Source organism: Sitodiplosis mosellana, unplaced genomic scaffold (assembly GCF_009176505.1).
Source record: "Sitodiplosis mosellana isolate CC-2019 unplaced genomic scaffold, AAFC_SMos_1.0 Smas_scaffold_11, whole genome shotgun sequence".
Classification (NCBI taxonomy): Eukaryota; Metazoa; Arthropoda; class Insecta; order Diptera; family Cecidomyiidae; genus Sitodiplosis; species Sitodiplosis mosellana.
The window spans coordinates 2,085,628-2,101,419 of NW_022595253.1; the positions used below are offsets into that span (position 1 = coordinate 2,085,628).

Here is a 15,792-nt window from a genome sequence, read left to right on the forward strand (position 1 = left end):
AATTTTTTGTGGCAAGAAAAATCCAGTAAAGGAAAAAAAATCGCATCACAAATCATTTTCCGTTGATATACATCATCATCTATTTGTCGCACGCTCGCTGTTGAACAACCATCTTCGAATCAAGTACTATGATTAAGGGTCATTAACGACGCAGAAGTGTGGAAGTTAGCCAAATCCACGCATATTACATCTTCGTTCGGATAAATATTTGCTTTCGGCATGATCACATTGAAATTTCACTCGCGCCAATATCAGGTGATGGCATCACTGTGATACAAACACATGCCGGCATTTTTAAAACACCACAAACATTTTTCGGGCAAGTTCAGATCGTGTTGATTAAAATCAATAAGCCGTTGCTGTTAGGCTACATAGAACGTCTTTTGATATGAAATACGTATACCCATTGTCTCTTATAAGAGACTAAAATGAAAGAAAAAATTCCAACAAAAAATCACGTGAAGGCTCAGAAGACTAAGAAAAAAGTTAAATTCCTACAAGTATCCTATTCAATGAAACGCATTTTTTTTGGAAGAATTTTATTACAAAATAATTACAAAAATAATTTATCGCATAGGGTAAGTCCTGTTGAACGGTGAGTAAGTATGCATTACATGATTTTGCTACGTAGTTTGTGCATCTAATAGTAAAAGTACGGAAGGAAATGTCTAGAAAAGGGAAAGTCTCTTAAAATTGGTAACTGAAAGAAGTAAAATCAGGTGGCTATTCGATAACTGCGTCATTTGTATGTTGACACATCATTGTGTCATGTATCGCTATTCAAAGTATACAATAAGTGCAATGAACCCTGTTGTTGAGTAAATACACACTGTCTGTGTGTTACCACAATTGCGTCGTCCACCAACTCGGGCTCTTTGGTAAGTTTTGAAAAGCGGTTGTGAAATCAGCCGTCGATTGGCTTTGTGATGTGCCAAAAATACTGCCTTTGAAGTATGCGCTTTGCGGAGTTGCCTTTGTGGAAAAAACGGCTGGCAATTTTGTGCCGTAAGATTGTGCGGAGAGACTGTGCGGTTCTCGTACATCGTACGAAATCAACGGTTGAACTGGTGAAATTTGGGCGATTGGTGTGATTTGTGAAATCTGTGTAATTGGTTGAAGCGGCACTTGAAGTGCTTGTGCATTCAACGGTTGGTTGATCGACTGTAAATTTTGCAGAGATTGTGGCGACGCAAGCGGATTTGTATTCAGAGATTTAAATGCGCCCAGCCCGTTGCCAAAGAGATTTGTGTTTGGTTTGGACGACAGTATCGAATTCAAACCGAATCGACTGGAAATTCGATTGGTTAGGTCACACGTTGTGCCACTGACCAATGTTTGTAGCGGTGCCGAGTAAATGCGGAAGTTGACATCGTTGTAATCTAAATTGGAAATTAGGAAGTTTGCCATGCGATCAGAAATGACCCACACATTTCGATTTTCATCAATTTTCACATCGGACGGGAAAATCAATCCTTCATCGTCACGATCGACGGTACCATGATTTTGTGGAGTGTACGGCATTGATGTGTGCCAACAACCGACCGCATTTTGATCAATCAAATTGAATAACATTATGCCGTCATCGCTACACACCCGAGATGTTGTGTGTGAATTTGCACCTCTTTCAGTCGGGAAGAAGAAGAAATCGTGATAGCTATCATCCACACGAGATTCATCACGCAAAATGCGAGTAGATACGGAAAATTCACGATGACTTGCCAATGGACTGAAGAATAGTGTACGAAAACCGTCGCTTCGTACTGGGCTAAGAGCCATTCCGAATATACCTTCTTCTCCCCATTGGAAATTCAAACCACCAATATTAAAATCACCACGTAAGGGATCCGGATAGAAGTAACTGTGCTCGAAACGCCATGAACGATTCTGCTCCCATGAATATCTGTTGGAATGGAGAGAAAAAGGAAAAAAAAAAACAGATCAAAAACAAATTTATGATAATTTCGAAATTTTGACAAAACAATTTCATTTTACAAATCAAATCAACGGGAAAAAGTCAATCTTACGCAATTAATCCATAGCCAAGCTCATCGCTAAAGTAAGCAAATGTGTCTTCACAATTCTTTCCGATGTCAATAGCTGTGTTTGCGATGAATGTATTTGCATTTGTATCTTCCGCTCGGAATTCATAGCGCCTGATGCGAGTATTCGTTGCCAAATCAAACACATTTATGCTGTACGGGCACACATTCTGCGTTGTATTGCCAATACCAATGGTTCCTGTATCTAAAACCCATAATCGACCGCATCGATCCGCTTTGATGCGATAAACAGTGTTCAAACCATTCACACAATCACCAACTGCATTCGAACGCCAATCTGGGTACGGAATCAATTGCGGAGATCCACTTATCGTTTGGGTGGTATCGATGTAAGTCAATGTTGCCGGAATGCCTTTTTTTGCAAAGAAAATTGACCGAATTAAAATTTTTTGTGTGTCAGAGCTAGAGTAATTTGTATCTGGCTGTTTTTTTTTAATTTTCGCTCTAAGAAATTATACGATTTTTTGTCAAAAAGATTGAGTGAGAAATGACATTTTTAATACATATTCAACACTTCATGTGATGCTAATCATTAAAAAAAAAAGTTCAACATAAGCAACAGGTTTTCTTTTTCGAAAATAACTCGTTTCCAATTAAAAACCTGCTCAACATTTTTTGCGACTTATTCGTTGCGCATTCTTGGTCACTGACAGGCCAAAGACAAAATAAATGATAATATTTTTATAAAAAACCGAGACATTCTCATAAAAAAACCGATCAAAACAAATCCAGATAAATCAAGATACACTTCGGTCCATAAAAACGCTTTTACAATTAAGGCGTTAGCTCAATCTAAGTGTTTACGAAACGCAACAATCGTTTCATTTTGTGAATGTCACGTGACAAGTAGATCAAATCCATTCGAGTTTTGTTTTTGGACAAACCGAAAAATAGCTACCGTTTATAGCATTTGAGCTTGAAGTATTTCGCGAAAATGTTAAAACACCAGTTTGATCTGAGACATGCACAAGATCGAATCATGATCTGATGGAAAGTGTAGCATTTTTTGGAAGTGATTGATGGACATAAATGTTCGTCAACTTGTTTTATTCAATTCAAAACAAATCATTTAATTCACAACTTAACCTGTGAGTGAAAATTTAATTAAATTGAGACTTCACACTATCTTATGGGCTTCATATGACACCCATAGGATGAAAAAAGAACTTCTGAACTCTTTGCCGATAAATGAAATGACAAAAAACTTAGCGGAAACAACTTCCGTTGAGCGGAAAACAGGTTTTTCTCATTTTTCTCGCTACTGGAAAAAGATAGCGACTAGGTGTCTTCGGCAATATTGTAGAAAATGGAAATAACTACAAATAAGCCGAAGACACCTAGTCGCTGTCTTTTTCCAGTAGCGAAAAAAATGAGAAAAACGTGTCTTCTGCTCAATGCCCACTTTAGCTCGCAACTCCATTTGTTTCTTGTTTGCTCTAAGTTTTTTTTCGTTTCATTTATCGGCAAAGAGTTCAGAAGTTGTTATTTTGTTCTTAGGCTGTCATATGATAATTATCATATTATAATCAGCAATAATATCATTTAGATTAAATGTTCTTGCAATTGGAAAATTGAACATTGAACATTATCTAGTGGTCAAACAAGTAGTTCGTACATAGGTTGATAGTGTAAGAAAATTCGTGGCGCATGAACAATTTTTGCATTGACATATTTGTTGGTAATTAGAGGGCTTTCAAATTTATTGATTGCGTTGCATTGAAAAATAAATACATAGCATTGAAACGATATTGAATAACTGCGCCAGATCAATCAAATAAGAGTGGCATTCAATTGAATTTTTGTCGTAAGAACTTCGATTCAAATGTCATTTGTATGGGATCAATGTATTTAATTCGAAGTAAATTAGTGTAATAAAAATAGGATTTTTTAACTGGCAACAGTAATTATGTTTTTTCCGTCAAATGATGTCAATTTCGCAATGAAACTCATTTAACATATCACAGTTTGAAACGGTGTTTTTTTTTACCAGAAAAAATTTTCTTATAAAAATTCACCTGACAATTTGATTGTTAATAAATTCTTCCATAAAAAATAAATTTGAATGCAGTTTCGAGGTATACAATTATATTGCGTGCATAAAACGTTTATCAAATCAAGAAAATATGTAGAGAGTAATAATCGTTGTGGTTTCTAGTTGAGTCAACATTCAATTCATTTGGATCGCATATTTGCGGTTGTTAACGGCTGCAACAGTGGTAGAGCAAGTGAAATAAAACACGTCTGGTTTAGTTGGAATGTAGACTGTATATAAGAGAGTTTATCACTGTTGCAGCCGTTAACACGGTTTTGATTTGTTTTGATTGTAGAAGAAAGTGAAAAGAGACTGCAAAATGGACAAAAATGCTCACTCCAATTGATTGGAACTGAGGCGAAAGAGCCATAGGTGGCCGTTGCATGTTTCAAATGCTTCAATTCCGTCTCTAATTTACTGTAATTTTGGTTGCAAACATGTCGATTTTTGCTGCACTGTTAAAGGTGTTAACGAATATATTACCAGAGCATTCATCTCAATTTGAAGCGTTTAACCAATTATCACTTTTTGCTTTCATATCTCCTTTGCGAAGGAAATACAGGTGTCGAGCCTGTCACTGGCAGGTCTTATAATGAGAGACTCAAGCGTGACACACGAATAACGGTAAAATGGCTTTTCAAGGAATTTTTGGTCGTGTTTAATGCCAGAAAAAATGCATTTGCTTCACTTTTGGACTAAGAATAATTTTGACCTCCAATCCAGAATCAAGATCAGTTGAAAATGCAACTTCAGGATTTCAATTTGGATAAAATACACCTTTTCAAATATTGAAATTTTCAATGCAGGTCAATGATATTAACACGTACAACAAATTGATACATTTTTTTTTTCTGAGAAATTTGAGAATCACCCAGAGCCCATCAATTCAAAGTGGAAATAAATGTGAAAAATTTAAATGTAAGCGAAAAAATTAAATCGACTGAATAACTTTTATTATTCAATAAGTTATTCGTTATCTGTTCATTAAATTTTTTTACAATGCAAAAAATATTTTATTGGAATCGATCAATAATATTAAAAACAGGCTTTCAATTTGTGCCCATCAGTCATAATATTTTCTATGCTTTAACTCTTGAATAAATGTGTGTATCATGAAAATATTTATAACACCCGAGAATAAGAAAAATCGTGATATTACCGTCTCTCCAGCGCGGCACAGTAACAAATAATTTATTGCCCCAATGTTCGATGCCTACAGGTAGTGCATTTTGCGGAATGTATGTGCCCGATGCGAGTGCAATATCTTTAAGCGTTCGTGTTGGAAAAACGAAATCCAATTGATTCCAACTGTAGCGCTCTTCTAATTTAAAAGCAGCGTGTGACAGTCCAAAAAACGCTGTAAAACACCAAAAAACCACACTTTTCATGTTCAAAATCATTTCCAATTCAAATATAATTGATTTCGATTTGAGTCAATTTAAACTTTAATCGAAAATTCAATTCCAATTAACTGTTTTGTCAACTGCACGCTCCGTTTTAAGTGAGAATGATTAATTCTAATTTGTTCGAATTTTCAGAATTTTTTTTTCCACTTCACTAAATTTCCGACGTTTTTCTTCGATACGAAGTGTCGTTTCAGTAGTACCTATTCAATGGTTCTAAGTGGAATAACTGTGTGAGTTGACGGTGAGCCGCCTTTAATAAATTAACCAAAATCAAATCCCCACCGTCTGATGACGACGACAACGACTTGGTTTGCGCGCCAAATATAGCATTTGCAATAAGCACAAGCGTCTTTGAAGCCATAGAAGCAAGTGCGTTTGTCAAACTGAAGAGAAAAAAATCAAACCGCCATGTGTTCGACTGAATGCAACTAAAGGCCGTTATCAAATTGCGTGTAGTAATCGCATGGCTCCATAAAAAAGTAGGCTGTAGTTGTGTGTTTTTCTCAACACGAATACTAGCTAATAAACACTTGTACCGACTGAACGAATCGCGTGCTTCAATAAACTCCGAACGTAAACAAAGCACAATTATGGTTTGCAAAAATATAACCCAAGCATTCTATGTTGAGTGTTTAATCAGATGGAATGAAAAGAGAAGATAAATATAACTCTGGCTACCCGAGTGAACCAAAGAAACGGTTCATAAGGCATCTAGACTTTTGCGTATATCTTGCGTATAGATGCATTGGAGCGAACGAATATTGTTATTGTTTTTGTTTTGCTGTAAACATTTGCGTTAGACAGGATGAAGAGAGAAAAAAACCATTCACTCCTATGAATGTATACACAAGGTATATGCAAAGGTGTTGATACCTTACGAACCGTTTCTACGTTTTACTTGGGTAACAATGGGTTTTCTGAGCAGACTAAGTCAACTGAATTATGCATATAGATGAGAAATGCAAGTCTCAGTACACGCAATTAAATGCCGGCTGGTTTTTTCCATCCCACTTGTTTATTGTGATTTGGTTTCCGCTTCCGATTTCGAGTTTGGCGACCATGTGACACTCCAAATGATATATCAATCTAAGAATCATACAGTAGACACAATGATCACTCTGTTTCGTGATGTTACATTGTTACATATGTTGTTTTATGCATCATGTGAAAGAAAGTGACCAAACTCTCTACGGAAGCAATTGCATGGGCTGAAATGGCAAAACGCCATAGTTTGAACAAATGAAAAAGTTTGTTGGGTAAATTACCAACAATCCGAACTTTCACATCAACTATTTTTCTTAATTTATATTCATTTTTTACCGTTTTCTGTCAAAAACATTCCACTTGATTCTGATTGCATGAGCTCCTGCTGCCAGACCACGCAAATCGCTACAAAAATGGTTAAGTATTTTCTTTACATAAATTGCGGTCCATATTCCACAAACCTCAACTGCATAATAGTGAAATTAATAGCCAGTCATTCGTGTAATGAGCAGTGCGTAGCCGTTGCGTTGCTTAATCGAATGAAACAATACCGTTCGGGAATTTTGCTTTTGGTACGATGAATGTGTTTCGAAAATAGAATGTCTTTTGTGATGTCGGATACAAAATATATTCGAATCAAACCAAATAATATTTACATATGTTTTTTTCTAAATGATAAAATGATGAAATAGTCCATTTTGACGTGTTTTTGCTTTCTATCATCACCCTCTGGCAAAATGAAGTCTGGTCGAAGAACCGGATCATTAATTTCGTAATTATTTTTTCAATCGTTTTTTTTTAAATATGAAATCGATAGTTGAAGAGTGCAAATTTCGTACGATGAGGAAACATGGGAAATTTAACTCTGCGTGTGAAGACCATAATTTGATGATGCGAATGCACGAATATTACTCGATTAGATGAAATTATCTGCGAATTAATGCCTACGAATGTGTAAATGCGAATACATAGTTGGTAAGTAAATGACATGTACACCTGACGCGAATGATGAACGAATTCGCGAATACTGGCGAATACTTGATATGAGTATATCGTCCGAATATCATGACATTTTTCGGATTTTTTATGACGATTTTCGTTTTGCTCGAATTCCATTAGTCAGTATTACATAATACTGACTTTTTATTGCTAAAATATTATAGCGATTCCATGAATAATTCGAGACTCAAATGCCCCTATGAGTGAAAAAATTCGCAAAGACACATCATTATACATTATAAATATAGAAAATTTGTTCAACATAAAACAAATTGAAGGTAAAAAATGAACCAAATGAACTTGGAGGTACAAGTGCATATTCAATTTACGCATGTTAACACTATCAATGCAGTTAACAAAATCCTGTTATTCCAGTAGCACAAACATATATTGATTCACACGCTTTGCGTTCCGCATGAGTACAAAACGTACGCTACGGCAGCACATGTGATAAATATCACTCAATCTCTAAGTCAAGTCCAGTTTTATTTTTAAATTGGATGGACACTTGAAACATTATACGTACACTGTACAGCCCAAAGTGTTTCCATGGAAATTGCTGCGGCCATTGCTTCTTGGATGCAATCATATTTGATTATTTCATCAAGTTTAATTAAAATATATCGTCGAACCAAATGTCTTGTACTTGAATGTATTTGCTCGTATTGTGAGCCTTACAATTGATGGCAACCTATAAAAGAATAACAAGCCTTTGCAATGAGGAACAATTTATAATTTAATCGATTTTTGACACAATCAGTCCGGTCGGAAATGTAGGTATGACGTATCAATTGCAATGTTGTCATACAACTGCCAGATAAATTGAATTTTACCAAGCAGAAAACAATTAAAAAATTGACGAGCCATCGTCTATTTGTAGCGTGGAAAACACTCATGTACATAAGTATATCGCAGGTAATTCGTACAATTGTTCAACAACATGTTTTTTCACACGTGAATGGCCATCGACTCACCGAGCATATATCTAGATGATTAATCAAGGTTTAACGAAGAACACGATGTTCATACATATTGTTATCTTCTGAACGAGATAAGAACAAACATTTCTTGGATCGATCCATTTTGGTTTGGTTAACCTTATTATGGCAGGTTTGAAAGAGAACGATGCCGACAAGTTAAATGTAAAGTAAACATTAGCGTAGTTCACAAACAATTCATACAACTATAATGCCTATTTAATTCGATGAAACTACTCACTTTTGTTTACAAAAAAAAAAACAAAGCCTCCACTTCACCACACACCAGATTTTATCAACTGAAAATGATAAAATAAAAACATAGTAAAAATTATTGAAGTGATAATAAAAAGTTTATTACATAAGCACTTAATTGAAAAAAAAAAATTGCAAACTGAAACATGTTGTTCTTCTTCGCAACGAACGTGAAATGGTGAATTAATTGATTTTTAATTGAAACTATTTTGCGTAAAAATTGTTTTCACATCAGGTGGGACATTCTTATGTACCCAATTCTGATGCAACAAAAACATGCACTGATTGAAGCTATGAAATGAATTTTATACGAAAATGTGCAGAGAAATGTGAATCTTATCTTTCATCAAAATCTCTTCTTGATTCTTGTTTCTCTTTGTTCCAAAGCATAAGCTCGAAATTTACGTTATTCAATCCAAAAAAAAAACGGTGAAAATATGGCAGTTTATTACAGTTTCCATATGCTGAATTATGACATTTTACATCAAAACTCAAACTAAATTTGCTGCAATATAGAAGTAAACTCAATTTTCATGCGAAACAACAGTTTAGTTCTTTAAAAACTCTATTAAAATGCAATATACAAAATAGACGGCACTGCAGTGTACTGAAAGAAGACATGCGATTTAATCATGCGTAAATTTAAATTACCTGCGAACAACAGTAAATCATACATCATCATTACAGAACTAATTCTATAACTAGTTAAATTGATTTATTTCAGTGTCAAAGTGGCTACATGGCTTTCTTTCATTGAAGCAAACAGTTTTCCGGCTGCTAAACGGAACAACGGAGAGCGAGAGTGAGACCATTTGTGCAAAAAGTGTTGAAGCACACAATAAACAACGTTCATTCAACCAGATGATTATGGCTGGTATTTTATAGTGCCATTTAGAACGGAGTGCGTATTACCATTCAGCAATGTAGTACAATGGGAAAAACCGGTCTTCAAACGGCACAAGTTGTTTGGCTGAATTTTTGTCATATGTGTGTACGAGACTTTAGCCTCCACATTGAAACGAACACAAAGTTATTACGTAAATTTGATTCATGACACTATGCTTGATGCGCACCGCACAGCATTCGAATTCACTTGGCATCACGTACACTCTTCGTTGCCTCCGAATTCCGCATTCAATGGAAATCGACCATAGACATCGTCTATCCACTTATGTGCTCTTATTCAACGCTTAACTGTGTCGACACTCAATGCAAATCATACGTACACCGATATGCAATGCACTGGTTCTGCATATTGCACGCTTCACGTGTTATTACTGTTAAGGTTAGTAAAAACAAATATATTTAATTGAAACTGACGTTATCTGAATTATGTTCGATTTGATTTGATTTTGTTTTGATTTATTTCTTTGATTCTGTTATGTTTTTTAATTGTTCTATCAAAGGGAACGATTCGATTACAACAGCAGAGATGGCGAATGATTTGCGGAACAAAATGAGAAAAAAGTTTTTCATTCCAGTTGGTAAAATCGTGCTGTGTATGGTTTAATGGCACCATAAAAAGATTTTTTTCTGATTAAAAACAAGTAAAAATATTTTATTTCTTCTATTACACTTGACCTTCCTGCAACTCCGGCTCAATTGTCAATAAAATATAATCATATTTTTCTAACGAGCGAACTAGTGTTTTGACTATGTTTCGGTTTCAATGCTACTTCAAATGGAGTCGATGATCTTTCTCGTCACAAGAACCATTGTTTATGCAGTGTTTGAAGTGCAGTCGAACGAAATAAATGAAAGATTCGAGCAATGGTATTTGGAAATTCCTGTTGGGTCGAAATGAAATACGGAGAAAAATTGATTGGCGAGAAACTGGACAATAACAAGGACAAAAAACAACGGAGAAGAGAAATAGGGAAAACCGAAGGAATTTCGTTCGAGCATTCAATAGAAATTGACGCAGGTAAAGAATTCCAAAAATAAAAGCAACTATGACGATGCACGATTTCTTCTCTAGTGGAATATTTGTGGATTGGTTAAGAATGAGAGATGTAGAGAAACCGAATTGAAAAACAGCGCCATCTTTTATTCAATGGTTTAATCGAATAAACGCCCGAATTTATGCAATCTCTTCATTTGCTTCGGTGCGCTGCCTTTTGAATGGTTCAAATTGTTCATTCAAAATGCGGAAGAACGAACTGTTGAGTGTGCTGATTGCGTGCCGGAGATGCTCTTTCATCTTTGTTTGCATGCGTTGATTGTGTTAACATTGATTGAGGTAAATATTGTTGCAGATCGTTTTCATAAAAAATGGCATAATCTATCTCATACGTTATCATTGCATATTTTTTTTCTCGTCTTCTTTTCTGTTTGAACCGCCAACGGAACAAGGAACACCATTGAAACTGAACCTGAATGGACAAATAGATAGTCGTTTTATGAGCTCAGATATTTCAGTCGATCATTGCACTCTATTCTGGAACGAAAAATGACATAATCAAATAGATGAAGAGCAGGTGCCCCGTGGCCGTTTGAAAATTGTCTTAATTTATTATTAAACAGATTCAATTCAGCAAAAAATGGTGAAATTTGAAAAAAACTGAATCGAAGAGAGAAAGAGAAAGAGAGAGAAATGCTTGAATGAAAGAGCAAAATGGCACATTGTTTCGTTGTTTTCTTCCAAATAAATTCATGGAATTGGTGTTTGATTAGCGAAAATCAAAACAGTGATTGACACAACAACCTGAAGTGATTCGCTTGAAACGGTTGTTTGAGCGCACAATAACAAATCAACTTGAAGCAAGAGAGGAGGCTCAAGACTCTTCTCCAATAAATGGTATGTAATTTAAATCGCACACAGTTCGACGTCTCAAAATGCGATGCGGCAACGAAGGTAGTGGAGATGGTTATAGACAAACTGCAACATTTAATGAATAGGCATTTTGCTATCATTACATAATATTAAGCGAAATAAAACTACTGTTATCCCATAGATATATTCTTTTTCAACTACGGCGAAGACGAAGGAGAAACCGAAACAAAAAAAATGTAGATCATTGAGTTCAATAACGAATAATCCTATAATTTGAGCAATCACTTGATCAACAATTTCAATAGCAGCAGCAGCAGCAGTAGCAGCAAAAAAAACTTTTTTCTCAAAATGCAATCGCTCATAAATACATTTCTTCTCTCTTGGTCTTCGAAAAAGAAAACGATTCAAGAGCCTCTAGAGAATAGACAATGTAAACGTATAATAACAATGCGCAAACACAAGAAATGAGTCGATTTTCCTGCACCGTCTTTCGTGTTATTCTCGTTTTTTTTTTGGAGAAGATAGAAGGAAGATGGAAAAAAGCGTCCAGTCATAAATTGTTCGTCATTTGGAATTATTTTGCACTAATTACAAGATATACACAACAATATTTTTTGTGGGCATTGGCATGAGGCGCAAAATAACATAATACTAACGAGCCTCCGATGTGCTCTCTCTCTCTCTCTCTACTTCAGTTTGTGTGCATTACACCGTCATTTGGTGCCTTGTGCACCACATCCACACGATCGAGTAAAACGGAGAGCTAAACGAACGATACACTTGAAATTAAACAATGTAGTGCCTTAGTTTCATCAAAACCCGTAATAAAATCAAGCATCCTCTATTATTATTATGACGATAATTATTATACGGTCCAGGTCGTTGCTGAACACTGACCGATACTAGAATTCATTCAAACTGTTTTCTTTCTCTCTACGGCTCAAATCACCATTTTATTGATGATCCCGATATTTATTTATACATACTCATTTCGATGCGTTTGAAGAAGGAAATCGCACATATAAGCTCTTTCTATCTCACCCGAGATTTCGTTGGAAATTTTGAAAGAGTTATTGCCAGTTCATTTGAGATTAATTGTGGCGATATGTGTATGATTTTGTGAATTAAATCGGTGGTGGTCGTAAACCATGCATTTTGAATAGAGTGGTAAACTTCTTTTGACCTTCGCCAAATCCGTTTGATCATTCGATGAAATTCCTTTGATTGAAAAACCCCGTTAAGTTTTTCAATAAAATTGCCGGCAAAAAAAGTTGGTTCCGACTTTTTTCGAGACCTACATTCGAACCGTGGCCTGAAAAACGTGATCAAACTACACAAAATCTGGATGAAAACGCCAAAGACTTTCTTCTTTTTTCTCGAGGATCCAAAGCACAAAAGAAGCAAAACACGCCGAGAAACAGTTGCGAAAAGTTGTCTGACAACTGAATTACGAGAACCGCTGTTAGAATGCGTCAATTTTTTTCGCTCTTCAATCAACGCGATACACTTTAATTTAATTTAAATTGTAGTTGTGATACAACTATAAGAAATGCGAGCCAACGCAATGCTATTTCACAAGAAAAATGTAATCAACGGACAGCATCAAATGAGCACACAAAAAATATCCAATTGCAATCAATTAAATGAATGAGTGTTGTCGTCTTCGCAGTCCAATAATGATGATTGGGCCTCGATTCAAATCATTTTTGCCGAATTAATTCTCAACATTCTTGTTTTTGGGGTGACCGCGTGAACAGCTGGATCCGTATGAAACAATTCAATTACAAAGTAACGCAATGAAGAAGACACACACATACGTAGGCAATTGAACATTGTCGTTACGATTTAATTAAGACATGAAAGAGGCTCAAGCCGAATAAATGAATGACACGGATTCATTGCATTACAACGCTGCAGGCAACAATGACGACGACGACGACGACAAAAAAACTGTCAAAATATAAAAAGACAGAGATACGAATTAGTATGCACTGGTTCACTTCTCATTCACTTGTTCTCGGATCGCACACTTCAAATCCAGTTCGATAACAACTTCTGTTATCCAAATGTCACATTCTCTGTATGAACATATCAAATGGAGACACTCGAAAAGGAGAAGAAAAGGGAAAAAAAACCGATGGCATTAAAATGCAAGAAACCAGGCAAATTAAATTAAATTAAAGAGAGAAAAAAGCAAATGGAAAAAGATGAAAAGTGACAAGTTTTTTTCCCTTTATCTGTTAAGAAAGAGGAGAGAGATACGAGCTCGAGTGACGAATTACGTGAAATGCGGCTCAGAGGAAAGAATATCATCTTTAATTCATCTTGAAAATTGATTTTATTTTTCAGGCCAAGCATATCTCTCTCTCTCTCTGTCTCACTCAGCATGACACAACAGCCACTGCCAAAAATGTTTGCAGTGCAAACAGTCAAAGCGTGCATCGCTAACATAATTTGCCATTTTTCTTCCGTTTGTGCATTCGTTCGCTAAAACAATTGTAAATTGCCCATTGAACGACTCGATCATCTCTTTGTCTCGTTGTGGTTCGAAATGGAAGTGTTGCGTGTAAGTAGCCACGGCACTCGTATTTCATGTAAGAAGACACAATGCATTAACTGCAAAAGGGAGTTGTGTGCATGAAGCACTACTCACACTCACTTAAATTACGAATTACAAAAACAGGTAGAAATGTCAATTTGTCAATATTATTAAAAGCCAACGATTTTTCGATGCACACACTCTTTCCAAATCGATCATAATCTGCTCAGTGTGTTTCGTCGATGTGTTTAAAACCCAAGCATCATATGATCCTGATCTGATGAACGAAAAAAAAGGTGCCCAACCGATTCGGCGATTAAATTTCACTGCACTTACATCGATTACACGAGAGAGGAACGCGCTAAAACACGAAAACCTCCAGTCACACGTACACACACACACTCCAAATAGACTCGCGATTATCGTATTTACATTCAGATTATGAATGGAATGAACTAAATTAAAATTGCCGCTCACATTTCGATTTCTTATCGATTATAATTTATCTCTTGGCAACCACATATATATGCGGTGTGTTCTTTTTTTCGACTTCACCGAATACCAGTGCGCGCACCTCAGCGATATGCACGATTCACCAACGGCTCTCTGAAATGAATTTCACGGTACGGTGTGTCTTTTGTTGTGTTCTTTTTCTCCCGATTCGCCTCGTTCTCATTCCTTTTCATTAAATCATTTTTTGTACGTTTTATTCATCTTCGCACATGATATCAGCTCGGCACGCACTTCCATTCAGATTCAGCCACTTTTTCCGATTAAAAAGCGATACACGATATTTGCGTTTTCACTTCAATGGCTTTTTAACTGACTGAGAAAAAAAAAGTAGCCAAACGTATCAAAATCCATACCATTTAAATGTGTGATGCGCTGAAAGTTATCGAGAATCCGCCGTTTTGGTTCCCAAGACTGTTTTTAGACACGATGGTTCAACCATCCATCGATGTCTAATCCAGTCTATTCATAAAGAGGAAATAGTTATTGCTGTTGGATTAATTGAAATGAGACTAAAACGCCTTGTTTGGAATGATTTGTAGACGAAATGAACGTAATTTTTTCAATGAAAGTTGAATTTCTATCAGAATATCAATGTGTACTTGGGCTACTTTTCTCTGAGTTTTAACTTCTTTTCAGCAACAAAAAATCTAAAGAAAAAAACTGGAGAAATTTCTATTTAGTTTAGAAGAAGAATAGGATATTCAAGTCCTCTTTAAGTTCTAAGTGGATTAAAACTTCAAGATCAACTTCACTTTTCCCCTCACAATCAATTCTTCTCGACTATTTTGACATATCATGTGTTCTTGTTTAAAATTCTAGATTGGCTAGAAGCGATAATACAATGTAAATTGTCACAACAAGTTCAGCCAAGCGTTGAAAATGGATTGTTTAAATAAGATGTTTAGTGCCCTCGTTGCATTCGTTGTTTGTGTGCTATCGTTAAATCGAATCATGTGTTTCTTAAATTGACATATTTCCGTACACAAAAAATCCTCTTTAGCTTTTCTGTAGACAGGCCAATCCATTTTATGTCAGTTTGTTTCTTTTTTCATTCTCCCTCTCGAAAAGCGGGTCAACTTTTCATGCGACGGCGCAGCAAACATAATTCCAAAACTGACGAAAACAAAATAATTGTCTGTCGATCATATCGCTTGACCCTTGCCAAACATGAATGAAAATTTGTTTTCAACATGTCGAATTGCTTGTTCACCATTTCATGAATGAACCAATCAACGAGTTGAGAAAAGCACAAAC

The 15,792-nt window shown here is 35.7% G+C and overlaps 1 protein-coding gene across 1 annotated transcript; it reads right to left on the reverse strand.

Moving 5' to 3' along the window:
• Positions 1 to 558: 558 nt before the first annotated feature.
• Positions 559 to 5,735, reverse strand: LOC129567588 (protein yellow). Its single transcript, XM_055444669.1, has 3 exons — positions 5,252 to 5,735; positions 2,025 to 2,412; positions 559 to 1,900 (listed from the first exon to the last, which is right to left on the reverse strand). Exons 1-3 carry the CDS (start codon positions 5,490 to 5,492, stop codon positions 841 to 843), a joined length of 1,689 nt encoding a protein of 562 aa, XP_055300644.1. The 5' UTR covers positions 5,493 to 5,735; the 3' UTR covers positions 559 to 840.
• Between the last annotated feature and the right edge of the window lie 10,057 nt (positions 5,736 to 15,792).